Source organism: Loxodonta africana, chromosome 9 (genome assembly GCF_030014295.1).
Source record: "Loxodonta africana isolate mLoxAfr1 chromosome 9, mLoxAfr1.hap2, whole genome shotgun sequence".
Classification (NCBI taxonomy): domain Eukaryota; kingdom Metazoa; phylum Chordata; class Mammalia; order Proboscidea; family Elephantidae; genus Loxodonta; species Loxodonta africana.
Window position 1 is genome coordinate 83751838 of NC_087350.1, and position 27903 is coordinate 83779740.

At 37.3% G+C, this 27903-nt stretch overlaps 1 protein-coding gene across 5 annotated transcripts in view; it reads left to right on the forward strand.

The window, feature by feature from the left end:
* Window positions 1-27903, forward strand: part of UBAP2 (ubiquitin associated protein 2) — a 134931-nt gene that overhangs the window by 53886 nt on the left and 53142 nt on the right. For all 5 annotated transcript variants that reach the window (XR_010323075.1, XM_023545190.2, XM_023545191.2 and 2 more), the window contains exons 3-6: window positions 16003-16080; window positions 18173-18283; window positions 23533-23689; window positions 25046-25123. Coding sequence is in view for 4 of the 5 variants with exons in the window: in XM_023545190.2 (XP_023400958.2) it covers window positions 16003-16080; window positions 18173-18283; window positions 23533-23689; window positions 25046-25123 (424 nt within the window). In the remaining variant the exon portion in view is untranslated. The remainder of the gene's footprint in view (window positions 1-16002; window positions 16081-18172; window positions 18284-23532; window positions 23690-25045; window positions 25124-27903) is intronic.

The window sequence follows — 27903 nt, forward strand, 5'->3', positions numbered from 1 at the left end:
AAATTTGTTCAGTGTCTTGTGGGGAAATACAAAGCTCAGTTTGTTTTTTTTTAAATTGTAAAATGGGGGATGATATTTACTTTGATTTAGAAATTGTGTAAGCTTATGATCAGGAATTGATAACCTTTACTCTTTCATATATTCCACACAAATTTTGAAGGGATTGTAATTTTTGTGAAAATTATAACATGTCGTAGAAAGTATATGGTTCCTGATCAACTGAGAAAAGATGAAAAATTATGTTTACAGTATCACCAAACCAAAAAACCAAACCCAGTGCCGTCAAGTCGATTCTGATTCATAGTGACCCTATAGGACAGAGAAGAACTGCCCCATAGATTTTCCAAGGAGCACCTGGTGGATTCGAACTGCTGACCCTTTGGTTAGCAGCCATAGCACTTATCCACTACGCCACCAGGGTTTCCTACAGTATCACACAACTGTTAAAATATTTAAGAAAATATGTTAGCAGGTGTTTTAGGCTTGGTTCTCTAGAGAAGCAAAACCAGTAAAGCGTGTGTGTGTGTATATCTATATATATATCTATATATATATAGATATATATATATATACTAAACCCAGTGTCGTCGAGTCGATTCTGACTCATAGGGACCCTACAGGACAGAGTAGAACTGCCCCGTAGAGTTTCCAAGGAGTGCCTGGCGGATTCGAGCTGCCAACCCTGGTTAGCAGCTGTAGCACTTAACCACTATGCCACCAGCATTTCTGAATACATATATATAGAGAGATTTATATCAAGGAAATGGCTCACGTGGTTGTAGAGACTGGAATGTCCCAAGTCCTTGGGTCAGGATAGAGGCTTCTCCTGATTCACGTAGTTGCAAGGGCTGACGAACCCAAGATCGACAGGTCAGAGGGCAGGGCTTTAGTTCGCAGGCTGCGAAGATCAATGAATCCCAAGATCCACAGGCACAACTGTAGGAAAGCTGCTCGCTCAGTCCCAAGAACCGGGTCAGATGAACAGGAGCCAGCTGCAGGATCCAGAGTGAGCAAAAAAGTCCAGGAGCTCTGCCAGAATGTCCACTTATATTTGATGCAGGCCACACATCCAAGGAAACTCCTTTCAACTGATTGGCTACTCACAGCAGATCCCATCATGGAGGTGATCATGTTATATCCAGTCTGATCATGGAAGTCATCACATCCTCCTATGACTGCAAAACTATATCATAACTGCCAAACCACTGAGAATCATGGCCCAGCTGACATACAATCTTAACCATCACAGCAGGATATATTAGTAGTGTTTATCTTTGTGTTGTGCCATAAAAAAAATTCCTACTTCATTATGTTTTCTAAATTTTTTGGGTGGCAGAAACAAAAAAAAATTGGTCCCATTAGAAAAGCTATCAGAACAGTCTTCATTGTGAAAGCATACAGCTCCATACAGCTTGTTTATGGAACATAGAGCCCTATACAGATTCTGTATGGAGGAGAGGTCCAGAGAGTTAGTACTGATGCTCCGTTTCTTGGCAAGAATTTTTCTCAGCTTAAGAGTTGCCTGGTGGATGTCACTACTGTTTGTGTTAGGGGAAGGTGCACTGACCTTGTTTAACTTAGAATTACCAGTCGGTTCTGCTTTTTCCCCCCCTTTTTTCCTCAACTTATACAGAGAACTTGACTATTACTCTCTAATTTATGTTTGGTGCTTTATCTAATATTTAAAGTAATTTTCTTCTTGACTAGGGAAGTTGGCGAAGGTAAAAGTATTTAAAGCTCTGATTAAAAAATATATTTAGTTAATATGCTAGTTGTAGTATTGAAATGAGGGCAGTAGTGGTTCAGTGGTAGAATTCTTGCGGGTTTTTCTATGTGGGAGACTCGGATTCTATTCCCGACCGGTGCACACCTCGAGCATAGGCATCACTTACCTGTCAGTGGAAACTTGCTTGTTGCTGTGATGTTGAACAGGTTTTAGCAGAGCTTCTAGGTAATGATAGACTAGAAAGAAAGGCCTGGAAATCTATACCCAAAAACCCTGTGAATCACAATGGTCTGATTGTGCTGTGCACAGGGTCCTCATGAGTCAGGGGCTGACTCAGCGACAGCTAACAACAACAATGTTGTAATACTGTACTTGTTAAACAGCTGTTGAGTGCATTAGCTGTGCTTTCAGAAGTTATATCTGGATGGTCTATAGTATACCCTCTTAGAACTAAAACAGGTGGTACCACTGGAGAGAAATGCAAAGAATATTTGAGTCATGGTCCTTAAGCTGAAAAAGCCAAGTCTCTGAATAAATTAGTGATTGGTATTTACCTTATGGTGTTGGCAAGGAATATTGAATATATGATGGACTACCAGAGGAAGGAATAAATCAGTCTTAGAAGAAGTACAATCAGATACTCCTTAGAAGTGAGAATAGCGAGACTTTGGCTTGCTCCTTTGGACATGGACTCAGGAAAGACCAACTGCTAGAAAAGGACATCATGTTTGGTGTCAGGTTCAGTGAAAACAAGGCAGACAATGAGTTGGATTGACATAGTAGCCACAACCGTGAACTCAGACATACCAGGAGTTGGAACCAACTCCATGGCAACTGACAAAAACATAGTAATGAATAGAAATATGTGACTAAAACTATCAAAATGAAAATACAGAAATACATAGAAGCCCCAGACAGTTCCTGATAACAAAATGTTATTATTAATAACCATTCTGTTTATAACCTACCTTTAATGAGGCTCTGTCACCTTGAGTGTTTTCTTGTTTATATTTTATGGGATATTTTTTAATAGGGCCAGGGCAGATTGTTTTGTAACTTATGTACATTTTCAAAATATGAGCAGTTTTCAAGTTTAAATATTGCTACCTTAGAACTGTATCATTTTTTGATGTTTTTCTCTTTGTCCATTAGTTCTAATTGGCCCCAAGCCCCTTTTCAGTAAGATTACAGCCAGGGTCCCCGGCTTTGGTTTGTATTATATACTCCATGACATTTCTACATGCAGTTTTTCTGTCTGAAATATCTTGAACCAGGCCCATTCTTATAATACTCATTGTGCATTGAGTGGTTGAGTGTCCACAATTTATTTACTTGGATTTTTTTCCCTTTTTTTTAATCTGTTTGTCTTAGCTCCTGTTTAACACCTCCTCGTTTTCTGTCACCTTTTTTTTTTTTTTTCCCCTCCTTTTTCTTTGCCCTCTCTTTTTGACTTCTTCCAGGGCTCCTTTCCCAATCTGCTGAAATTTTTTCTCCCTTACATTTTGGTATAAATGAAAATGGTCAAACATAATGAAAAGTTGAAAGTTATACCTTTGTGCTGTATTTGCTTTATCACACCTATCTAGCCATCCATCATTCTGTCTTAAGTTTTTGATGTATTTCAAACTAAGTTGAATTCAGCATACGCTTTGCCCCCCCCGGACATTTCGTGCGTATCATTAACTAGAGTTTAATATTTATTTACATTTTTTTTTTTAAGGTAAAGTTTACATATGGATACATTGTAAGTGTATCAATCACTGATTTTGTTAAATGCCTATACCTGTATCTGTTTTTTCTCTACTCTGTTTCATTTACTTCCACTGTAGTCTCTCATTTCCTTCCTAATGCTTTCCTTTGGTTTAGCTTTATTTTTTCTGGTCTCTTAAAGGGGAAGTTTAGCTTACTGATTTGACTTTTTTTTTTTTTTTAAATGCAGTTGTTTATAGCTATAAATTTCTCTCTAAACACTACTTTCACTGTATCCCTTAAGTTTTGGTATGTTGTGTCTTTTTGTTTTTTAATTCATCTCAAAGTACTTTGTAATTTCATCTGTGACTTCTTTGATCCTTAAGTCTCTTAGTAATCTGTTGGTTTTTCTCCGTTTTCTAAGACCCATCTCTTCTGTGCATTCTTCCTCTCAGTACTCCAGCTTCCCTTACTGTGAATTTCTTTCAAGATAATTTACCTGTTTTACAAATTTTAAACAGACTAGACAAATTATTGGGAGTGAACACCCCTTGGATCTTGTATAATTTAAAACTATCCACAGTCCAGAACTAATCCATATCAAGAATGGAAGGTATTTAAAGTTTTATTTTAAAACTTTTTACTGTAAAATAAAACACAAATACAGAAAATCACTAAAACAGAAGTATAGTTGCAAAGATGGTGCAGTGGTGTCAAACCTCATCTAACTTCAGGAGAGAAAATCAAGATCAGCATCAGCCCAAGGCTGATTCCAATGAGATGGAGGTCAGACATACTTCCTTTCGTTAACCTTTTTACCAATTCTGACTCCAGCTGCCCTTCCCACGCCACTCTCTACTGGGTTCAGTGATTCGTTGCAATGGCCACACACAACTCACAGACCGTACTCACAGTAACAGGTTACAATCCAGGTTCAGGAATGACTCAGGATACAGTTCTTTGGTCAGGACAGCTTCTTCTCAGCCATGCCTGCAGGCAGCCCTCTCTTTGGCCCTCAGCTTCTCTGCCCTTCTTGGGCAAGTGTTAACAAAGCAATTTAGCTCTGCCAGTAAGTGCCCGGAGGCACCCATCTCTGCCAGCAAGCTTCCTGCCTGAGGGTGCTCAGCTCTTCTTGCTCCGTAGATTGGCACACCCCTTGTAGCTGCCTCGCCCCATGGGCTGGGAAGCCCATCTGCATTGTCTTGTGCCAGTCTCCTGGTTCTGTTGCCGACCTTTCTCTGCCACTGGATTCTGCTGTGCTTGCTGCTGCTTCTCTCTGTCTGCAGTGTTACAGCCCTCTCTATCTCCTGGATCTAGAAGGTCTCAGTGCAAGGAGCCCAGGTTCAAAGGACGCGCTCTACTCCTGACTATTCTTTTTTGATGGTAGTGAAGACCCCTCTTTTGCTTCTGGGATTGTCTCCCTTTAAGTCTAGCAGGATGGCAAAACTGATCAATCCCCTCGTTAGGGTTTCATGGTCCTGTAAGGGTTCCATGTACCTTATTTGGATTTTTGGCAGGCTGTCCAATCTCCTTGGTTGGCCACAAGCATTTATTTGCATAGTCCCAGCTAATCATGTGTGGAGTCACAAAGGCCATGGCTAGAAGGGCTATCTTAAGTAATTCACTGCACTGCAATAATTTAATTAGTTCTTAATTAGGTCACTACCCCTGAACTTCCACCCTGGCCAAGAAATAAAATTTTGTCACCTACCCCCAAAGTTCTCCATATGTTCCACATTACTTGTAACCTCTTTCCTCTCCCCAAAGGAACCACCACCCTGTTACTGCAATTCTTAGAATTTTATCATCCATGTGTATCTCTAATCACTCTACTTTAGTCTTGCTCATTTAAAATTAAAATTTCATGACTCTTGTAATCTACAGGTTTCTCCTCCATTCTATGCCTTGTTTTTCTCTACAGTTTTTCTGTTGAAGAATCTGGGTCATTTAACCTGTAGAGTTTCCCACAGTCTGGCTATTGCTGATTGCATACTCATGGAGAAGTTCAGCATGTGCCTCTATTCTTTGTATTTCTTGCTAATTGAGAGCACAGTCCAGACCATTGATCACTCGTGTTTGATACTCTTTTGTTCTTTCATTAGGAGACATATAATGTCTGGTTGTTCCTTTTTTCATGATGTTAGTAGCTGTTGATGCCTGGTTCCTGGATAAGTTAATTCATCTGAGGCTGCAGAGTGGTGATAGTCTATCATTCTTTTTTTTTTTTTAAAAACAGCTTTATTTATAATTGACACAGAATAAACTGTAAATATTTAAAGTGTATAATTGGATATGTTTTGACATCCTGTATGTATGTTCCTGTGAAGTGATCACCACAATCAAAGAATGAACATATCCATTACCCCAAAAGTTTCCTTGTGCCCCGTTGTAATCCCTTCTTCTTACCTTCCCCATCGCCAAGCAGCCAGTTGACTCTTTTCTGTCATTAGGTTAGTTTGTAATTTCTAGAGTTTTATATTAATGGAATCATACAATATGTACTCTTCTTTTTATTTTGGATCTGGCTTCTTTTACTGAACATAATTTTTTTTACGATCATCCATGTTGTTGTAGCTATCAATAGTTCATTCCTTTTTATTGCTGAGTAATATTCCACTGTATGGATACACCATAATTCATTTTTCCATTCATTTCATAATGGAGATTTATGTTGTTTGCAAGTTTGGACTATTATTACAAATAAAGTTGCTGTGGACATTTGTGTACAGGTCTTTGTATGTCTATGGATTTAGTTTTCTTTTGGGACAAAAACCTAGTGGTGGAAGGGTAGGTGTCTGTTTACCTTTTTTTTAAAAAAAAAAAAAAAAAAACTAGACTTTAATTTTAGAACAGTTTTAGGTTTGTAGACAACCATGCAGAAGTATGGACAGTTGCCATAGCCCCCCTCCCACCTGCACATATTTTCCTCCTGTTAACATCTTGCATTCCTGTGATACATTTGTTACAGTTGATGAACTAATATTGATGTATTATTAACTGAAGTCTATGGTTTACATTAGGGTTTACTCGTTGTGTTGTATAGTCCTATTATGTTTAACTTTTTAAGAAACTGGTAAATTTTCCAAAGTGGTTGTACCATTTTACATTTCCACCAGCAGTGTACAAGAGTTCCAGTTCTTCTAAATCTTATCCAACACTTGATATGCTCAGTCTTTTTGATCATGAAGGTAGACAAATAGATCAATGAAACAGAATAGAGTGTGGGAATAAACCCAAACATATATGAACAACTGATTTTTGACAAAGAGCAAAGGCAGCGCAGTGGGGGAAGAGTAGTATTTCAACAAATGTAGGAGCAATTGGATAGCCATATGTAAAAAAGTAAATTTGGATCCATATCTGACACTATATTTAAAAAATTAAAATGGATCAGAGACCCAAAACTAAAACTATAAAACTTCTAGAAGAAGTTATGGGAGAACATCTTTGACCTCAGATTAGTCAAAGATTTTTTAGATATGATGACAAAAGCATGATCCCTAAAAGAACAAATGAGTAAATTGGGCTTAATCAAAATTAAAAGCTCCTGCCTTTCATAGATACTGTCAAGAGAATAAAAAGACAAGCCACAGACAGGGAGAAGAACTTTGCAAAGCATGTATCTGATAAAGAGTTTGTATCCGATGAACTCTCAAAACATACTAATAAAGGAAGCAAACATCCCATTAACAAAATGGACAAAAGATTTGAACAGCCACTTCCCCAGTGGAAACGTGGATGGCAAATAAGTACATGAAAAGATGCGCAACTTCATTAACCTGAGGGAAATACATATTAAAACCATAATGAGACACTATAAACCTATTAGAATGGCTAAAATTTAAAAATACTATAATTTTTATTCAGTTATTACTTGGAATATTTTTATAAAGAGAAGCTTCTCACCGATTCAGTAGGATAAATGCTTGAATCTTTTTATTTAACATTTTTTTTTTGTAACCTTTTAAAATTTGGAAAAATGTTACAAATAATGATACAGAGAGTTCTCTATACCATTCATCCAGCTTTCCTTAACGTTAATATTTTACGTCTCGGTTTGTCAAACTTTTTCAATAAAGTGTCAGATAGTATTTTAGGGTCTGTAGGACCCACACGTTTCCTGTTGCATATCCTTTGTTGTTGTTTGTGTGTTTTACTACCACGGGCTGTAGTTTGCTCCACTCTGTCTTACATAATCATTTGTCAAAATTGAATAAATAACATTAGTACAATTTTAATAACTAAATTATAGACTTTATTTGGATTTCACTAGTTTTCCCACTAATGTCCTTTTTCTATTTTAGGAACCAGTCCAATTAGTGGTCATGTCTCCTTAAGTCTCTTCTGGTCTATGACAGTTTTTAAGTCTTTTCTTGTTTTTAGGACCTTGACACTTCTGAAGAGTAATTTATCAATTTTAAAGATAATGGGTTGCATATCATCCTCTAAACGTAAACAGTGTTTTGTAAAATATTGTTATGAATTTGTAGATCTAAACATTTGGTAGGTTTCAGTGATTTCTAGTTACTATCCTTTTTGAACTTAAGATTATCTAATTTTTGGCTGGTGTGAATCTCCTCGAGTTGGCTCCTTGTTCTTTTTGACTTGGTCCTAGTAATCTTTCATAGTTTATCCATTGCATGTGTGACAAGATACTTCAGACTTACCATGTACATTTCCCACCTTGAACCTGTAATCAGTCATTGCACTGATTTAGAGACCTCAGTCTGGTCACTGGAGATGTTTATTGTGGCTAGGTTGGTCATTGTTTATAGGTCTCAGTGGACAGAGCTATGAAATAATAGTTTTTTAAAGGTGAAACACCTCGTGAGTTCGTGCTCATACTTCAAATTCAGGGTTTTTACTTCTTTGATATTTCATCAGAAAACTTTGGTTTCCACAGAACCGGGAGATGTAGAACCATAATTTTTCTTTTGTTTTACCCCACTTTGTGCATATAACAGTCTAAGACTAATGATCCTAATACTACCACCCCATATGTTTTGTTTTCACAATTTCTACCCCAGTCGCCTCTTCTGCTGCAGTACTGTTTTCATTTATATGGAGTTCTGGACTTGGAGAAGTAGAAAAGGCTCCTTTTTCATTCCGGTTGTTGTTAGGTGCTGTTGAGTTTATTCTGACTCATAGCCACCTTATGTACAACCGAATGAAACACTACCCGGTCCTGTGCCATCTTCATAATCATTGCTATGTTTGAGTTCATTGTTGCATCCACTGTATCAATCCATTTCATCTAGGGTCTTCCTCTTTTTTGCTGGCCCTGTACTTTACCAAGCATGATGTCCTCATCTAGGGACTGGTCCCTCTTGATAACATGTCCAAAGTGTTTGAGACAAAATCTCATCATCCTTGCTTCTAATGATCACCCTGGGTGTACTTCTCAAAACAGATTTGTTTGTTCTTCTTGGAGTCCATGTTATATTCAGTATTCTTCACCAACAGTGTAATTCAAAGGCATCAGTTCTTCTGTGGTCTTCCTTATTCCTTGTCCAGCTTTCACATGCATATGAGGCAATTGAAAACACCATGGCTTGGGTCAGCTGCACTTTACTCTTCAAAGTGACATCTTTGCTTTTTAACACTTTAAAGAGGTCTTTGGCAGTAGATTTGACCAAAGCGATGTGTCCTTTGATTTCCTGACTGCTGCTTCTATGGTGTTGATTGTGGATCCAAATAAAATGAAATCCTTGCCAACTTCAGAATTTTCTGCATTTATCATGATGTTGCTTCTTGATCCGGTTATGAGGATTTTTGTTTTCTTTATGTTGAGGTGTAATCCATACCTGAAGGCTATAATCTTGGATGTTGATCAGTAAGTGCTTCAAGTCCTTTTCACTTTCAGTAAGCAAGGTTGAGTCATCTGCATAATGCAGGTTGTTAATGAGTCTTCCTCCAACTCCGACGCCATGTTCTTTATATAGTCTGCCTTCTCAGATTATTTGCTCAACATACAGATAGAATAAGTATGGTTAAGGACTACAACCCTGAGCCACACTTCTCCTTGTTCTTTTTGAACAACTGCCTCTTTGTCTATGTACAGGTTCTGCCTAAGCACAATTAAGTGTTCTCGAATTCCCATTCTTGGTAATGTTATCCATAATTTCTTATGAACCACACAGTCAAATGCCTTTGCATATCAATAAAACACATAAACATACCAATACCAATAAACATCTTTTTGGTATTCTCTGCTTTCAGCCAAGATCCAACTGCCATCACCAGTGATATCCCTTGTTCTACATCCTTTTCTGATTCTGGCTTGAATTTCTGGCAATTTCCTGTTGATGTTCTGCTGCAACCATTCTTGAATTGTGTTCTGCAGAATTTTGCTAGTGTGGGATATTAATGATGTTGTTCAATAATTTCCACATTCTGTTGGGTCACCTTTCTTTGGAATGGGCACAAATTTGGATGTCTTCCAGTTGTTTGGCCAGATAGCTGTCTTCTAAATTTCTTGACATAGATGAGTGAGTGCTTCCAGCGTTGGCATCCTTTTGTTGAAACATTTCAATTGGTATTTTGTCAATTCCTGGACGACTGTTTTTTGCCAGTGCCTTCAGTGCAGCTCAGACCTCTTCCTTCAGTACCATAAGTTCTTGATCATGTGCTGCCTCCTGAAATGGTTGAATGTTGACCAGTTCTTTTTGGTATGGTGACCCTGTGTATTCCTTCCATCTTCTTTTGATGCTTCTGCGTCGTTCAGTATTTTCCCAAAAGTTTTTCTTCAGGTCTTTCAGCTTGAGAAATGCCGAGCACGTTCTTCCCTTTTGGTTTTCTAACTTCAGGTCTTTGCACAATTCGTTATTATACTTTGTCTTCTTGAGCTGCCCTTCGAAATTTTGTAATCATTTCTTCTGTTCGCTTTAGCTACTCTAAGTTCAAAAACAAGTTTGAGTCTCTTCTGACATCCGTTTTAGTCTTTTCCTTCTTTCCTGTCTTTTTAATGATCTTTTGCTTTCTTCATGTATGATGTACTCCCACAACTCGTCTGCTCTTTAGTTACTAGCGTTCAACGCATCAAATCTATTCTTGAGATGGTCTCGAAATTCAAGTGGAATATATTCAAGGTCGTACTTTGGCTCTTGTGGACTTATTTTAATTTTCTTCTCCTTCAACTTGCGTATGAGCCCCTGGCCTTGTTCTGACTGATGAAGTTGAGATTCTCCCATCGTCTCTTTCCACACATGTTGTTGATTTGATTCCTTTGTATTCTACTTGGTGATGTCCACTTGTATAGTTGCCGTTTATATTGAAAAAAATATTTGCAATGAGTGAATCATTGGTCTTGCAAAATTCTATCATGTGATCTTTGGCATCGTTTCTATCACCAAGGTCATTTCAGTTTACTTCTACAATAAGTTTGTTTAATGGTTCCCGTCAGTACTTAAGTTGATGTCTGTCATGGATTGAATTGTGCCCCCCAGATATATCTGTCAACTTAGCTGGGCCATGAATCCCAGTATTGTGTGATTATCTACCATTTTATGTGATTTCCCTATGTGTTGTAAATCCTGTCACTATGATGAAATGAGGTGGATTAGTGGCAGTTATATTGATGAGATATACGAGATTAGATAGTGTCCGAAGCAATCTCTTTTGAGATATAAAAGAGAGAAGTGAGCAGAGAGACATGGGGACCTCATACCACCAAGAAAGTAGCGCCGGGAGCAGAGCGTGTCCCTTGGACCTGAGGTTCCTGTGCTGAGATGCTCCCAGACCAAGAGAAGCCTGATGCATCACAAGGACCTTCCTCCAGGGCCAACAGAGAGAGAAAGCCTTTCCTTGGAGCTGGTGCCCCAATGTCAGGCTTCTAGCCTACTGGACTCTGTGGGAATAAACTCTTTGTTAAAGGCGTCCACTTGTGGTATTTCTGTTACAGCAGCGCTAGATGACTAAGACAATGTCTCTAGTCATTTTGTTTGTCTGAAGCTGATGCTTTTGTTGATTCTTCAGGAAAGGATCATGGGAATATTATTCCCTGACTTCTTTCATGTTGGCAACAATTTGTTCCCTTTATACTTGAGTATGAAGTCAGTTTTGTTGGCTATAAATGCTAAGTTCACATTTTGTTTACTTGAGTATCTTAAATGTTACTTTACTTTCTTTTGGACAAAGCATTGCTTTTGACAAGTTTATTGATAATCTCATTTCTTTCCCTTCTCTTTCCATTTCTGCCTTGATGTCTAATGACAGTTTTCTTTTAAAAGTCCAGTACTTTTACTAGAAAATGTCTTCATATGAATTGTTATGGGTTAATATTCCCAAGTATGGTGTATTTTTACCTTTTTTTTTTTTTTTTTTGCTTGCCTCCCAGCATTTTTCTTGAATTTTAGGTTCAAGCATTTGTGTTGTTCTCTTTCTTTACTTTTCTTATTCAGAGATTCCTGTTATCCGTAAGTTGAGGTTGGATTGTCTTTCTTTTCTTCCATTCTTTTTTGCCTGTTCATTTTTCTCTTCCTCTTTTACTTTAAAAATTTCCCCTTTTTATATTCTATTTCTCTTGAGGTGCTATTATAAGTTTTTTTTTTTAATTGTACTTTAGATGAAGGTTTACACAGCAGTTTCTCGTTAGACAATTAATACAATACTGTTTTGTGACATTGTTTGCCAACCCCACAACATGTTAACACTCTCACCTTCTCGACTTTGGGTTCCCCATTTCCAGCTTTCTTATCTCCTCCTGCCTTCTTGTCCTTGCCCCTGAGCTGGTGTGCCCATTTAGTCTCATTTTGTTTTATGTGACTGTCTAATCTTTGGTTGAAGGGTGAACCTTGGGAGTGACTTCATTACTGAGCTATAAGGGTGTCTGGGGGCCTTACTCTTGGGGTTTCTCCCGTCTCTGTCAGACAAGTAAATCTGGTCTTTTTTTTTTTTGGTGTATGTGAGTTAGAATTTTGTTCTTCATTTTTCTCCAGGTCTGTCTGGGACCTTCTGTTGTGATCCCTGTCAGGGCATTCAGTGGTGGTAACCAGGCACCATCTAGTTGTGCTAGACTCAGGCTGATGGAGGCTGTAGTAGTTGTGGTCCATTAGTCCTTCAATATTTCCCTTGTGTCCTTGGTTTTTTTCTTTCTTCCTTGCTGCAGACAGTATAATAAGTTCATTTTTTGTTTCTTCTAATTGAGTCTTTATTCCTGAAATTATTATTTTTTTATTTCACATTCTTTTCTGAATTCTCTTACATCAAGTCAGAATTAGAAAAACTTAGAAATATGTTTAGGTCGATTTGAAACAAGACTTAGTAGTCTTGCTGTTTTTTTTTAAGCACATTTTCTGGAGTGCTTTCATTGGTTGTGGGGATATTATCCTGCTTCTAATTCTTTTTCACTTATAATAACTTTGTATGAGATTTAACATTTATTTTTCTATTGATCATTTTTTTTTTTGTAAATAATTTTTATTGTGCTTTAAGTGAAAGTTTACAAATCCAGTCAGTCTCTCACGCGAAAACCCATATACACCTTGCTACACACTCCCAATTACTCTCCCCCTAATGAGACTGCCTGCTCTCTCCCTCCACTCTCTCTTTTTATGTCCGTTTCGCCAGCTTCTAACCCCCTCCACCCTCTCATCTCCCCTCCAGGCAGGAGATGCAAACATAATCTCAAGTGTCTATTGGTCATTTTTATGTGAAACTCGTTTTCTCGGACTTGGAGAAGATAGCATGGTTCAGGGTGGCTTTTCTAACTTCAAAGAGTATTTTTTCTATGTCATTGTGTTGGCTTCTTTCTGAGACTTACCATTTCTGTTCCCTTCCTTGAATCTGGCCCTTTTCTTTCCTTCCTGTCTATATTGTTCAATTTTAATTTTACTCACAGCAGTTCCAGTTGAAGGCAGCCCTTGCTGGTTAGTTTCAAGAGTTTATAATAGTATACTATCTCCTCCTATTTAAACCTTTCTGCAACCCTTGCACTTAGCCCACTGTTGAAGTGGTCAAAACCCTGCGGTTCCAACTGCTCTTCTCAAATTGGCCCACTTTACTGTCCAGTGAATTAGCTTTTGACTTTCTGAGATTTTCTTCTCCTTAGATTAGTCAGAACTGTTATGTTTGCTTCTCCCTTCTGTGGCACAGAGAGATACCATGCAGGTCCCCTATCTGTTGATGGTTTGTCTTCACTTCTTTGTTTCTGGAGGTTTGTGAGGGATACCTTGTACCTAGTTGTGTTGTAAGTTGTTACTTATGTGTTTTTTATTTTACTGAAAAATTGCAGGAGTTCAGAGAACTCTTATTTACCCTTAACCAGATTCGCCCAATTTTTAACATCGTATAACATAACATTTGCTGTGTCATTTAAAACCAGTCATATACTCTTTGTATTTATGTATTTATGTCTGTGTGTATACACACACAAACATACGCATACATTTTTTATTGTTCTGAACCATCTGAGAGTAGGTTACATGCATTCTGCCTTTTACCCTTTACTACTTAAGTGTGTATTTCCTAAGAACAAGGATGTTCGTTTATATAGCTACAGTTCACCTCTCAAATTTAGTAAGCTTAATATTGCTATAATGTTCTCTGTAGTTCATATTCTAATTTGTCTATTAGAGCAGTAGTGTTAGTTACCCCAATAATGTTCTTCACAGCACGCCTTCCCCTTCCAATACAGAATCATCACATAAGGCATTTAGTTGACATGTTTCTTCACTCTCCTTTAATCTTAATCAGTTTTTCAGCTTTTATCTTCTATAATATTGGCAGTTTTGAGGAAATACAGGTCAGTTTTTTATAGGCTGTTCTTTAATTTGAGTTTTTTGATGTTTGCTGATGATTAGATTCAGGTTATAGATTTCCTGTTGAACTACTTTGTAAGTGATATTGAGTACCACGTTTAGAGGTACATGATGTTCATCTATCCCCCATTGGTCATGTTTATTTTCATCTCTCAGTCAAAGTTTTGTCCATTTTCTCTAATGTATAGTTACTGTTTCTTTTAACAACTAACAAGCAGCCGTTGGAGAGACTCTTTGAGACCATGTGCAGATCTCCTAGTCCTTGTGAAACTTTTCCCCTTAGAATTAGCATTCATTGACAATTCTTGTTTGAACGCATCTTTACTGTGGTGGGTACAAAACGGTGTGTCCCAACTCCATTGCTCCCTCTGCTTCGTCTGGAACAAGGCTGAATATATTTGCTGGATAATGAATAAGGCACATTTTTTAGGTTTGAGGGTCAAGGAATGGAAGGCATTGATATCAGGGAAAACGGGCAAATTATTTATGTAGGCTTTTTACACCAGGGTCATCAACAGTCTACTTTCATTCACAAAGGGTTGCCATTACCCAAAACCTAAATGTATAATGCAGGGTGCCATCTTTCCAGAGCTCATCTTGCCTTTTTGGTTTTCCCTTTTACCTCACCTGGTTACTTCAAGCCTTTGGTCCTTTACTCAGTTTGTTATCGGTCAGGGAAATGATTGTAGAGGTGCAGTTAGGGATAGTGAGAGTGTAAGTCAGTCCCTTATATTGGATAGGATTAAGGTAAAATCAGCAGTAAATGTGGACACTGAGCTTCTGTGCAAATGTCATTCTGGCTATAATGTAGTAGCATTACAGCAGTTAAGCTGAGGTCACAGTAGGCACAGGCTGGGACGAAGGGACTGGCCATTCGACTGGACAGAGCAGGCAAAAGCAGGCCGCCCATGTGTACTGGAAAGCCCTTGTGAGAAGCAGTCTCATAAAGCTAAAATTGCCAAGAAACCCCTTTCCCTTGTTTTGTTTGAGATCATTTAAAATGGAACATGTATTAAAAGCTGAGAAGAAAAGCTGTTCATTAATTCTTGTGCTTTTTCCTCCAAGGTCATTCAGTAGTTTTAAGTGGTTTAGTTTTTTATTTTTCCTTTTTTAAAACATTTTATTGTATTTTTGGTATAAACTGTATTTACTTTGGGAGTTAATATAGACTTTAGCTAATAAGAATTACCTTCTTTTTTAAATAAACTATTTTGGAGTAATTTTAGATTTACAGAAAAGTTGCACAGATAGTACAGAGAGTTCCTGTATATCCTTCACCTGGTTTCCCTGTTAACATCCTACATAATCATGGTATGTTAGTCAAAACTAAGAAACCAAATTGGTACATTACTATTAACTTACTGCACAAAAGAGTAACTTTTAAAATGATTTTTATTCAACTAAATACATCTTTTTCTTATCAGATCGGACCAGGATACCTTTTTAGAATTGACAGAGATTTGCTGGTTAAGCTGGTTTTAAGGCAGTGTGAGGCAACTTTTTCCACTGCTTCTTGTTCTTCCACTTTTTCTTGTGCTGGATCCCTCCCCTCCCTAAGGGAAAGAAAATTCAAATAAACCACATGGCTAGTGAAGACGAACAATAACTTTAAGCAGTTGGTCAAAGGGATGGGACCTTTATGCTATTTAATTTGATGCTTATTTATCTTATGAGAACAAGTTGTATACATTCGAGAGGCCAAAATTCAAGGCTCTTTTGTTTTAGTTAAGCAGTATTTCTATTATTGTAGTGCTGTAATTAGCACCAGTATTTGGCATCTAACTTACATTTTTGGTGCTCAAATCATGAACAATTTTATGTGCTTTCCAGGCAACAGCTGAACAGATGCGTCTCGCTCAGGTGATCTTTGATAAGAATGATTCAGACTTTGAAGTTAAAGTTAAACAGGTATGTTTCTGGCAAAGGATAACTGTCATTTTGTAATCTGTTCTTATTGTGCTTAAGAATTTCAGCTGAGATGTTAGTTTTAAAGCATGCTTCTTGTTTAGTCTCAACTCATATCTTTGTATTGAATATTGGACTTGTGATTAAGTACTGTTTTAGGTGGCCAGAATGAAGGAATTGATTATGTTCATCCTCTTGGCAGTAGGATCTTTCTGAGTTACTAGGGTTTGCATGTGAATACTGGGCTAGACATTTGTGAAAGCACATTGACATTTTCTACACCTGTGTATAGAAAGTAGATTTGGCACTTTCTTAGTTTAATGTTAGGAAAGAGTCGAATTGCCTTTTCAAACATGGGTGTGATTCCAAACTCTAGTTAGAAAGGTATAACATTAAGTTTTAGTGAAATGTATTTATTTAAAACTTAAATGAGTGGTTTTCTTGGTATCTTAATCTTAATTTCAGCTCCCTTCCTGATAAGACTTCCTTTCCATTCAAGATTCTAAAAAACAAGGTATGACCCCTGTCTTAAAGCCAGGCTTTCCAAGCTTTGGTATATGTCTTCCAGTAATTGTTCCCTGGAGTGAATGTCCCAAAGTGGACATTTAGCCCCTTACTATGTAGACTCTTTGTTCTTGCCTATAGTTGCTGAAAGCAGGCTAACGGTAATTTTTTTGGAAGGCCACAAAGGATTTACTAAAAATTATAGAATGTATTCTGTACTTACGTTTTGAGACATAAGTCTACATATGAGACCTACTTAGATTTTGAGACATACGTCTACAAATTTTGTTGCCTCTTCCCTGAATAGCATAGCAGATATATAAAGAAGAGAGCATCGGACCATAAGTTCAAAGTTTTGAGTTCTGGCTTGAGGTCTGTCTCTTAGTAATCCTATTACTGGGGGAGTTTTGATGTTGACTGTTCACTTTAACAGTCATATGTAGCAGGTATTCAATTAATACAGATTATTGATAACAATCTGACATTTTTAGTAGATGACTAAAGACTGCAGAACTTCTGCTGCCTAAAAGAATGGATAGAAGAAAACAGGGATGCAGAATGGTATAGTGCAAAGAACTGGGTTCTACACGGGCTTTTTTATTAGCTTTGTGAAATGTCGGGCTTAAGCTATTTTGAACTGCAGCTAGTAGGTATTAAAATGGTTAAACGTAACTGAAACACAACAGATACTTAAATCATAGATTTGTTCACTGACACTTGAGAAACCTAATTGTACCTAATCTATGATTGTTCCCAGTGATGAAAATATTTAGTTTAGCCTTCTTTGTTAAAGGGAATGAGCTGAGGAAATTTCTTTGATTACTTAAAACATAGCACCCTGTTGAAACTTGAGAGAACAGTACGTCCAAGAGTGAGTTTTGTGACAGCTGCGGAATTCCACTTGTGAGACTTTAGGGTGTTAAAACTTTGTATGTCTATGAAGTGTTCTAATTCAAGCAGTGACAGTCCAGGTAGGGAATGCTGATCTTGTACGAAACAGTTGGATGGAATGTTCTGTGAAGGGTGGCCACGTAGTCATACTTGGTCTTTGGGAGATACATGTTGTTGTTACTTGATGTGGGGTTGACTCCGACTCATGGCGACCTTACATATAACAAAACAAAATGTTATTCAGTCCTGTATCATCCTCATGGTTGTTGGTATGGGAAACATGTAATCCCATCTAATACTTGAGTAGTTCAGAAGTTTGGGAGTCCCCCTGCTATTGAATTAAGTTTGAGCAGTCAACTATCTGATCTTGGGTGGTCTGGGAGTGTTGAGCATATGAACAAATATTTGTGTGTGTGCTGCTGATTAATAAATCTGATAATTGGTCAGCTTGGAGGAAGGTTGATTTGTAGTTTGACTCTGCCAGTACTTATAAAAGGACATGGCATGGCGACACACACACACACACACACACACACAAACACACGAGTAAACTTGTTCTTGGACTGTTAAGCTCAAAATCTGGAAGAGGACATCTTTCGTATAGGATTGCATAATTTCTGTCTTTATGTAGAAGAATATTGAAATTAATATCTAGTAGTGTTTTTGGCTCACTGTAACAATTTTCTGATAATTTCAACAGCTTATGGAAGTGACAGGAAAAAATCAGGATGAATGCATAGTGGCCCTACATGACTGTAATGGAGATGTGAACAAAGCTATCAATATATTGCTGGAAGGGAATTCAGATACAGTAAGTATTAATAATAATTATTATTAATTGATTTGTAGTGCTCAGATTTGTCTCCAATTCCAGATCACATCTTCAGCTTCACCTTGGTTGTGGGTGGGGGTGGAGGACATTATAAATGGGTACCATTCTATATTTGTTTTAAGTTCCAGAAACAACACTAACCTGAAATGACTGTTCTTGTTACGTATGGCTTCTTCATGAAGTCATAGAATCTGAAGACTTGAAAGAGAACTTGGTCATCTACTCCAGTTTTACACAGTTTCCAAAATTCTATGGGCCTGTGGACATTTTCGCCACCTGAAAAATTTCTCTTGGCTCCACTGCTCATGTTTCTTTATCTCAGTCATCACCTCTGACCACTCCTTATATCTTTAGACTAACAGAAAACCAGGATTTGCTGGTACATCTATTTGCTTATGTGTGAATATTATACAGACGCATCCTCATGACAGTTTGACAGATACATATTTATAAAATAGAAAAAGTTTTTTTTAAACTTGGTAAAGTTTGGGGAATGTGTAGCTCACTGGAGCTCATCCGCTTGATTTTTAGGAACGGTGCAACTAAAGCCACACCAGGCAGTCTTAATCTTTTTGATTTCTGTGTGGAGGTTACACCCTGTATTTTGAGATTGAGGAGACCATCACAGAACAGATCAAAACAAGTAATGATTCAACTAAAAAGGATTACAAAGATGAGCACAACAAAAATGCCTTCTTTGTCAGTGATCCGGTTTAATGAGGTTCTCATTTTTAGGGACAGGCTGTATTAGGAATAGGCTTTGTGAAAATGAACTGTCATGAGAAGCTGAAAACTAAAATGAATATCTTCATTTGATGTCAAAAAAGCAAAATGAATTTTGTTTGTATAAAGGTTAGATAATTGGAAAAAATATTTTACTATTTGAGTAGAACAGTACCTGTGGGTAAAATTCTATGCTGGAGAACACTGGTTGACACTTACTCACCAACAAATGTGTGAATTGGTTAGGGAAATACATCATTTAATAAAGTGATTAATTAATTTTGGATAATTTTTGTTTGCTGACATTTAGGCATATATTTTCTGAGTTTTATAAAATAATGGGAACTTTGTTTACTTCCTTGCTTATGGCTACAACATAGACCGACTCTCCGTTATTTTCAAAGTGAACTGGCGATCTTAACTGCCTTCAAAAAATAAAAAGAAATCACTGTGAATAAACTAAATATTTCCAAATTGTTAATTGGAGGGGCTATTTTCTTTTATGGTAGAGAAAAGCCAGAACACTGTTTTCTGTTGCCGTTCCTTTAACTCCAGCAGATTTCTTTCCTTTGCCTTTTTCTGTGGTAGATGGATGACTTTCTGAGTTTTAACTTTACAGTTCTTTCTCTGTGTTTTACTAAGATTTAACTTCCTCTCCTCATGTGGGATTGAACCCAAAGGAGGTGGTTCTGGGCTGTGCATTAGAAAGTAAAGATGAATTGTTGCCTAAAGAATGTCTCTGGTTACCTCTTGAACATAAAAATTACATAGTGGGGGCCAGTGTCTGACTCCTTGTTTTCTTCATAGATCAGAAAATAGCAAATCAGGACTGAATACAGACACAGAAGCTGTACGCTTTTTGGGGGGCGAGAGGCCTATGGGCAGAACAGAGAGGCAGAGGGAAAATCCTTCTGAGACCCTGGTTTGTTTAGGATCATCGTTGGTGCATCTTTTCTGTCATATTGTTTGCCATTGTCTCTTACTTGGTCCTTGTTTACAACACCTGTGGCTGACCAGCTGCAAGGAGCATCTTCTCCTGGCTGGGATGTAATTAATTGGAGTGGGGCTAAACACTGCAGGGTTGCTAGGAGCAAGTGTTTAAGCTAAGCCATTAAGACAAACTCATCTTGTCTTATTGGCTAACCTTATTCTGTGCCAGTGTCTTCTGACACAAAACTATTACTTTGAAAAGATGTTAGCGGAATTGTACATGGTATTTTTAAGGAAATATCTTCCTCATTTAAGAATACCTGTCACAAAAGCAAATATTCTTTTTCTCTTTTTTATTGTGCGTTAAGTGAAAGTTTACAAATCAAGTCAGTCTCTCATACAAAAATTTATATACACCATGCTACGTGCTCCTAGTTGCTCTCCCCGTAACGAGACAGCACACTCCACTCCTCTCCACCCTGTATATTCTGTGTGCATTCAACCAGCTCCTGTCCTCCTCTGCCTTCTCATCTCGCCTCTGGACAGGAGCTGCCCACATAGTGTCATGTGTCTTGAGCTAAGCAGCACACTCCTCACCAGCATCATTTTGCGTCTTATAGTCCAGTCTAATCTTTCTTTGAAGAGTTGGCTTTGAGAATGGTTTTAGTTTTGGGCTAACAGAGAGTTGGGGGGCATATCCTGTTAAGTCTGGTCTTTTTACTAGAATTTGAGTTCTGCATCCCACTTTTCTCCTGCTTCATCAGACAAAGGCAAATATTGAACATGATAATAAATACTGAACTTTTTTGATTCATCATATTGCTGTTTTGTTTAGGTGACAAAATAGTTTCGAAGTAATCAGCCCCCCTACATTTAATGTACTATTAGATTTTAGTATGTTGTTTGTGTTGTTTAGTTCCTGGCAAAGCTGAAGGAGTGGGAGATTGATTTTGAAATAGGTAGCCTTGAAAACTGCTTTTCTGAATGCTAAATGGTGGTGCCTGGCAAGACCTTTCCTCTTGAAGTTTCTTCAGACTTATCCTATAGACAGCAAAATACAGATGGCAGAGGCTGCCAGAAGTTCTGTTAGATATGTTTTGTCATTATTTCGTTTACCTTGAAAGGCTAAATGCATGCTTATATACCACTGTGAAAAATGCGCGATAATTTCGTTAGCCTTTAATATGATCTTAGACAAATTGCCCCTTCATGGTTCCTCTCCGTAGTTTGCTCCACAAATAAGTTCTTGTTAGTCTTTGTAGAGATCATAAGCCAAGACTTACTTTAGGGGTATTCTTTGCTGAATGAAATGGGGTAAAATGTTTCCCTCTCTCTCAGATGTTTTACATAGAAAATCTGTCCTTTTATAATGATTGAATTCTTTTAGGTCTGGCTGCATAAAGACATTATAAATTGTGTGTGTGCACACATACACACACACCCCTTGTTCTGACCCTACCGTGTATAATTTTTCCAAGACCTCTGGAATGTGTTTTTTTGTCTTGCTAACCTAAGAGAACCAAATTCTGTTTTACACAGTTGACTTGTGTGTTCATGTTAGTGAGCATAAATTAAGTTCATAGACTATGGATTCTTTTTTCTGGAGTAAATAAGCGTAATTGTTTTCTCTAATTAAAAAAACAGTGCAGAAAGATAAAGTTAAATCAAATTAAACATTTTCACTTAGGTAGCTACCAACACTTTCTCCAGTCTATACATAGGCTTCTATTTCAACTAAAAAACTCAGTCCTATTCTATATGTTGTTTGTTTACAGCTTGCTTCACTTACATCATAGACCTCTTTCTGTGAACATGTGTTTAACTGTCTTAAATGGCTACATACTGCTCCCTTTATGGACTTAACCAGAGCAGGCAGATATACATATTTTTTTACTTTTGTCTGCTGACGATTGCTTGTACCTAAATGTTTGTACAACTGTCAGATTATTTCCTTTGAATAAAGGCCTAGAAATGAATTGCTGGGTCAAAGGGTGTGTACTAATAAAATGTAGAAACCCTGGTGGCATAGTGGTTAAGTGCTACGGCTGCTAACCAAAAGGTCCACAGTTTGAATCCACCAGGTGCTCCTTGGAAACTCTATGGGGCAGTTCTACTCTGTCCTGTAGGGTCGCTGTGAGTCGGAATTGACTTGATGGCAGTGGGTTTTCTTGCCAGGTAGCGTTCCAGGAAGGTTAAATAGGTACCTGCTCAACAGAGCTGTTTGAGAATACTTTAAATATTGGGGGTAAAGCCAAACCACTTGCTGGGTTAATTTCGACTCATGGCGACCTCATGTGTAGCAGAGTAGAACTGTGCTCCATAGGGTTTTCAAGGCTGTGTCCTTTCAGAAACAGATCATCAGGCCTGTCTTCTGAGGCACCTCTGTGTAGGTTTGAACCACCAGCCTTTTTTTTAGTAGTCGAGCTGTAACCAACTGTTTGCGCCATCTAGGGACTCTACTATTGGGTGTAGATATTTTTCATCTCTAGTCAAATTTTTTTTTTTTTTTTGGTCGAAACTTAGAGGCAGAAACTTACTTATTGTACTTTGTATATATTTTTTTTTGTAGTCATTTTATGCCTAGTTGGTAAATTCATATAAGTCCAAAAATTCCATTAAAAAAAAGAAAAAAACTTTTTAAAGCTGGCTTCTATTGTTTTGGAAGTAATTTAGCTATTGACCTTGAATTTTAATAATTTCCAGTGCTTATGTTTAGATATACAAAGTTAGTAATTTTTTTCCCTTAAGATTTTTAAGAAAGCTTACTTATTTGCACTTATTCTGGGATTGAGTCACTTCAAATTCCTTTTGAAATATGGTAGATTATGAGTGAGTATAAGAATATCAAGCAGAGTATTACTAGAAAATTCCAAAATTGGCCTACTAGTTTCTACTTACTTTTTCATGTACTCACTATTATATGTAGAAGAGTATAGTGTCTCATTCTGAGCAGTTTGTAGGTATGTCCTGTGATTTGAATTGTTATTATTAGGTAAGGGACTGGGAAAAGAGATTATTCAAATTGATATGACTTTTCATTAGAATCTTTTTAGAGGTGGAATTTTTGGGTACTGTTTTAAAAAACAAAATTGAATCCCAAATTTTATTTGTCTCTCATTAAAAAATATTTTTAGGTGCTTCGTTTGGATTACTGACTAGGCAAAGTAGTATTCTTGGACCTTTTAGAACCTCATTTTTATGTAATATATAGTCTTCGAGTTAAGTTTTGCATTAGTAGGCATGAGTCTACCACTGAGGTAGGAGGAAGTGATGTAGAGTGGGAGCTTGGGAAAATGACGTTTGATTTATAGGAAAGAGCTCTATGGTGGGAAGACATATAATATGCTGTCAATTCAGCTAAAAACTAATTTATTTCTGCTCTGCACATGGCAGTAGGATCTTTACAGTTGCTGTCTTTATCATGTGATAAGCTGAAGTATCTGGAAAAAATTAAAATGGTAGGCAAGCTAGCTGCAAGTTGTGGGTAATTAGGCTTGAAAGGTAAGTGCAGGCACACTCTACAGTTGTATACACTTTGAATGACAACTCTGAATGACGGCTCTTCTCTTTGGTAGACATCATGGGAGACTGTAGGGGGTAAGAAGAAGAATTTTGGGAAAGAAAGTTCAGAAAACAAGGAGAATAGAGAGAAGAGAAGTGAGAGGGAAGCGAGTCGTGGACGTGGAAGCAACAACAACCGAAAAGGAAGAGGCGGCAATCGTGGCAGAGAGTGTAAGTACAGGCTTTTCTCTTCAACTTTTTTAATGAAAATTTTCAAACATATTGAAAAGCTGAAAGACTAGGCCAGTGAGTGCCCAGTAAACCCACTCCCTCAATGCAATCTTTAACATAGTTAGTAACACTTAGGAGTGAGCTACAGTTAGGTAGTTTATTAGAACCTACTGATGCAATTTCATATCAGCACTGAACTGGGCTATAGGTAGTTTATTGAGTTGTGTCTTAAGACCGCCTTCTGTTTTGAATCAAGAGCACTGTCTAATTTTAAAGACAGAAGGGGGTTTTCATTCCCTGACAGACAAGGCTGTTTTCTCTTCCTCACTTACAGATGCTCATGGTGTGGGTAAGGGTTAGATTAAGAGGAAAGTGGTTGAATAGGGAGATCTAGGTTTTGACCCCGTTTACCAAAACAAGACTGCCTTCTCTGCAGACTTACCAAACTAGTTAAATTATGAATGAATAAAATGTAAGTATTTACCATATCACCCTAGAGACTTATGCTAGCTCATTTATTCCACTGGTATTTATTGAGGTACCTACCATTTAGCAGGTATTCTTATGGGCGTTGGAAATGCAGCAATGAATAAAACAGATAAAAATCTGTGCCCTCCTAAGACTTCTCTTTTAATAGAGAAGTAAGATATATAATACTTTAATGGTGTTAAGTGCTATGGGGAAAAACAAAAGCACAAAGAGATAGGAATTATGGGAAGGGGTATGGCAAATTTAAATGGAGGGACCGAGGAAAGTCCTCGCTGAGAACTCGTTTGTCTTAAGCCCTAGAAGAGGAGAGGGGAGCAAGCCATGCCAACATCTGTTACAATGCTGCCATACTACAGAGAATTATTAATGCCAATATGGGGTTGAGAAGAGAAGAATGTGTGTTGGCATATTCTGAATTGCATCCTAGAAAAGCTTGTGTCTAACACTTTATTTTTTCCAAGGATTCAGTATTTCCTTGGTATTGCTACTGTGTTTTTCTGTTCCTTCCTAGGCTTTGAACTGAACATAATTTGAGCAAATTTTGTGGTGTATTGCATAGCTGCGTAGCAAAGGTGGTTTTTTGAAGCAGACTTACTTTAGGTGAGGGCGAGCCCAAACAGAAGAAAGAAAAAGCAGTATGTTACTATTTTAATTTCCTTTCAGAAGTTTCACCTGTGAATTAAGAAAGAAGTCCTGTCATTCAGTTTTTTTAGCCATTTTGTTTTTTAGTTTTCTGAGCCCTTGGGTTGCGTTGTAGCCTTTTTAAAAGTCTTGTATTTTTGTTCCTACTTTTAATAGTTGTCAGGAATCATCATATACAAGAGGTTTAGAAAAGGAAAGTAGCCTTTTCTGCTCTTTTTTTCTTAGTTAGGGGCGAAGAGAATGGAATCAATTGCAATCAAGGGGACAAGTCTTCAGATCGTGGCAAACGAGCCCATGGTAGAGGTAAGCCCAGTAAGGGGGAAGTAAGTGCTTGTGATCCGAGAGAAGAAAGCAGGCTTTACTGGATTCTGAATAGAAATGACAGTGCCCTTTGAAAGAATGGTCGATCTTATGAAATCTCCTGATTTGTTTACTGATGCCTATGAATGAACTGTTGGGATTAAGTAGTTTTGAGGAAACCTGTTGGTTGTTTTCAGATGAGCTGAGAAAGTCCTTTATATCCATAACGTAAAACTTGAAGCTCTGTGACCAAAAGTCATTATCAAATTCGTCTGTATTGGGCTTTGACAGATGTGTTTTACTCATATATGTGATACCAATCTTAAAACTGAAATTATTAGCTCCTTGATTCCCTCCTCCCCTTCAAAATGTTCCCTGGTAGAGATCACTGCTTACATTTATCAATTAAGAAAGTCATTTAGCCATTTTAGGAATGTAGTTTCATAGATTTTAAAGTCGTGAATAAATTTTCTCAAGGCTATAACGTTAAGATATGTAATATAATATGCACACCTTTTTTGAGTTCAGTGGGAGGGTGACCTGAATGAAATGCAGTTTTGCTTGAAGCATTGTTCAGTGCAGTTGGGGCTGTTCTCCACATGGGCATTTCACAGTGGCACAATTTTTTTTATCAGAAATATTAATAAGGGTAGAAATAATGTAGGTAGCACATATACTACCAGTTCTCTTGGTTGTTTGTTCATTCAACTGTTATTTACGGGCCAGAGATAAATGATTTCCAGAGGTCAGAAAAAGTGAAGATTATGTACTAATTTTCTAGGCACGATCAGAACAAGTTTGGCATTGTCCAACGCGTTAACTATAATCCTTTCGCTAGCCTTTTTTTTTTTTTTTAATTTAAGTGATAAATTTCAAACATACGGAAAATAGAGAGAGTAGTTAGTTAAATGAACTCCATGTACCCTCACATATTCAACAACCTAAGATTTTTGTCACACTTACTTCTCCTTCCTTTTTCCTTTCCCTTTCCATTCCTTCCTCCATGTCTCTAGAGATAGTTTAAGGAAGATTTTTGGGTCGTATTTACCCTAATTACTTCAGGAAGCACCTTTGAAAAATATAGACACTTTCATACGTAACTGTAATGCCATTATCACACCTTAAAAAATCATAAGTCTTTATCATCTAATACTTGATCCATACATAAGTTTTTTTTTATTATTTAAAACAATGTCTTTTCATTGTTGGTTTATTTGAATCGGGTTTCAAATAAGATCCATGCATTTGTTACATATTTTGATTCTCTTTTCACTGATTCATCCCCCTTTGTACCTCCTCCTTTTTTCCCCATGCCTTTGATTCGTTGTTAAAACCATGTCAGTTGTCCTGTAGAATGTCGTTTCACATTCTGCACTGATTTCTTGTGGTGTGATTTAGCTTATTCCTTTAACCCCTAATTTTACTGTAAATATTAAGTTAGCGTTATGCATTAGATTCAAGTTCAGCTTTTTTTGGCAATGATGGTGTTATGCATTCTCTGTTGCATCAGAAGTCATTTTATGTCTTAAACTTTTTTTTTCTTATAGTAATGTGAAGTTAATCAGTGGATTGTCCATTTTTAGTGAGTTTATTGATCAGTGGGTTTTAACATAATCCTAAACCTTGTTTGTTACAGTTTAGTTTTTAAATGAAGTCTCTCAGAGTTAAGAATGCTGTAACATGTACAAAATGGCTTTCCTTGTGGTAAGGGTAGTTTGCTCAGGGGAGGCGTTGGACTTTGCTCTGCCTCTCTGGTGTTGAATGCTTTAGCAAGTCTTGCTAGAACTTTTAGTGAAATGAATTTCTGTGGCATTTACCTAAGTCATTGAAGTTACGTTTTTATGGAATGTTTCTCCTTCTGTGAAATAAATAACAACAACTAATATTTACTGCGTGTGCTTTGTTGTATAGCAGGCGTTTTGCTAGCAATTTACATATATGTAACTCTCTGAGGGTTGTTATCATTCTCATTTTACAGATGAGAAAACTGAGGTTTAAGAGAGCAGATTACTTGCTCAGTGCCAGGGTGAGCTCCTTCTCTTTTGACTTTACATTGGTTCTTTCTTATTCTGGAACCTGGGTTCTTACGGAGTTGGAGGGAGGGAGAGAGAATTGGCTAGAGAGGGTGGTAGGCTGGTTATCTGCCTTGCTGCCTACTTTCTTCAAGGATTGCAAACTTCTTGTTCATCTCTGAGGTTGAGGTAAATAGCTTTTCATTATGAAAAGATGGGAGGGCTGACCTAGTGAATAGCCTTGAAACCAAGGGAATTGTAACTATTGAATAGCTTTTGAGAGACTCTGTGGATTGAAAGGTGTTAATATGTTAAGCACCAAACCAAATAAAAACCTATAAAGAAATGATACTGGCTAGCTTTAAAATCCATCATTCAGATATGTTAACTTTTAAGAAAGGATTTAAAGTAGCGTATATAGGACTTGGACTGATCCTTTATGTCTCATTCAGTCTTTTTTTTTAATAAATCAACAACACACATATTTGTATACTTTATTGAGGTATAATTTATATATCATAGCACCCATGTTTAAGTATATTTAAACGGGCTATTGAAGGGTAGTAGTTTGTCTTTTAGCAAAAAACAGCTATCTTTTCATGTGTGATTTGTCTGGAGAATTCTTTATGAGCATCTTAGTACTCAAAGTCTTGCATGGGGCATGGGAGAAAAAACATTTAGTGCCCAATGTGCCAAAAACCCAGTTATTTTATTTAGTGGATATTGGTAAAGTACAGTTTGATAGTAAGTACACAGTGGTACAGTTGTACA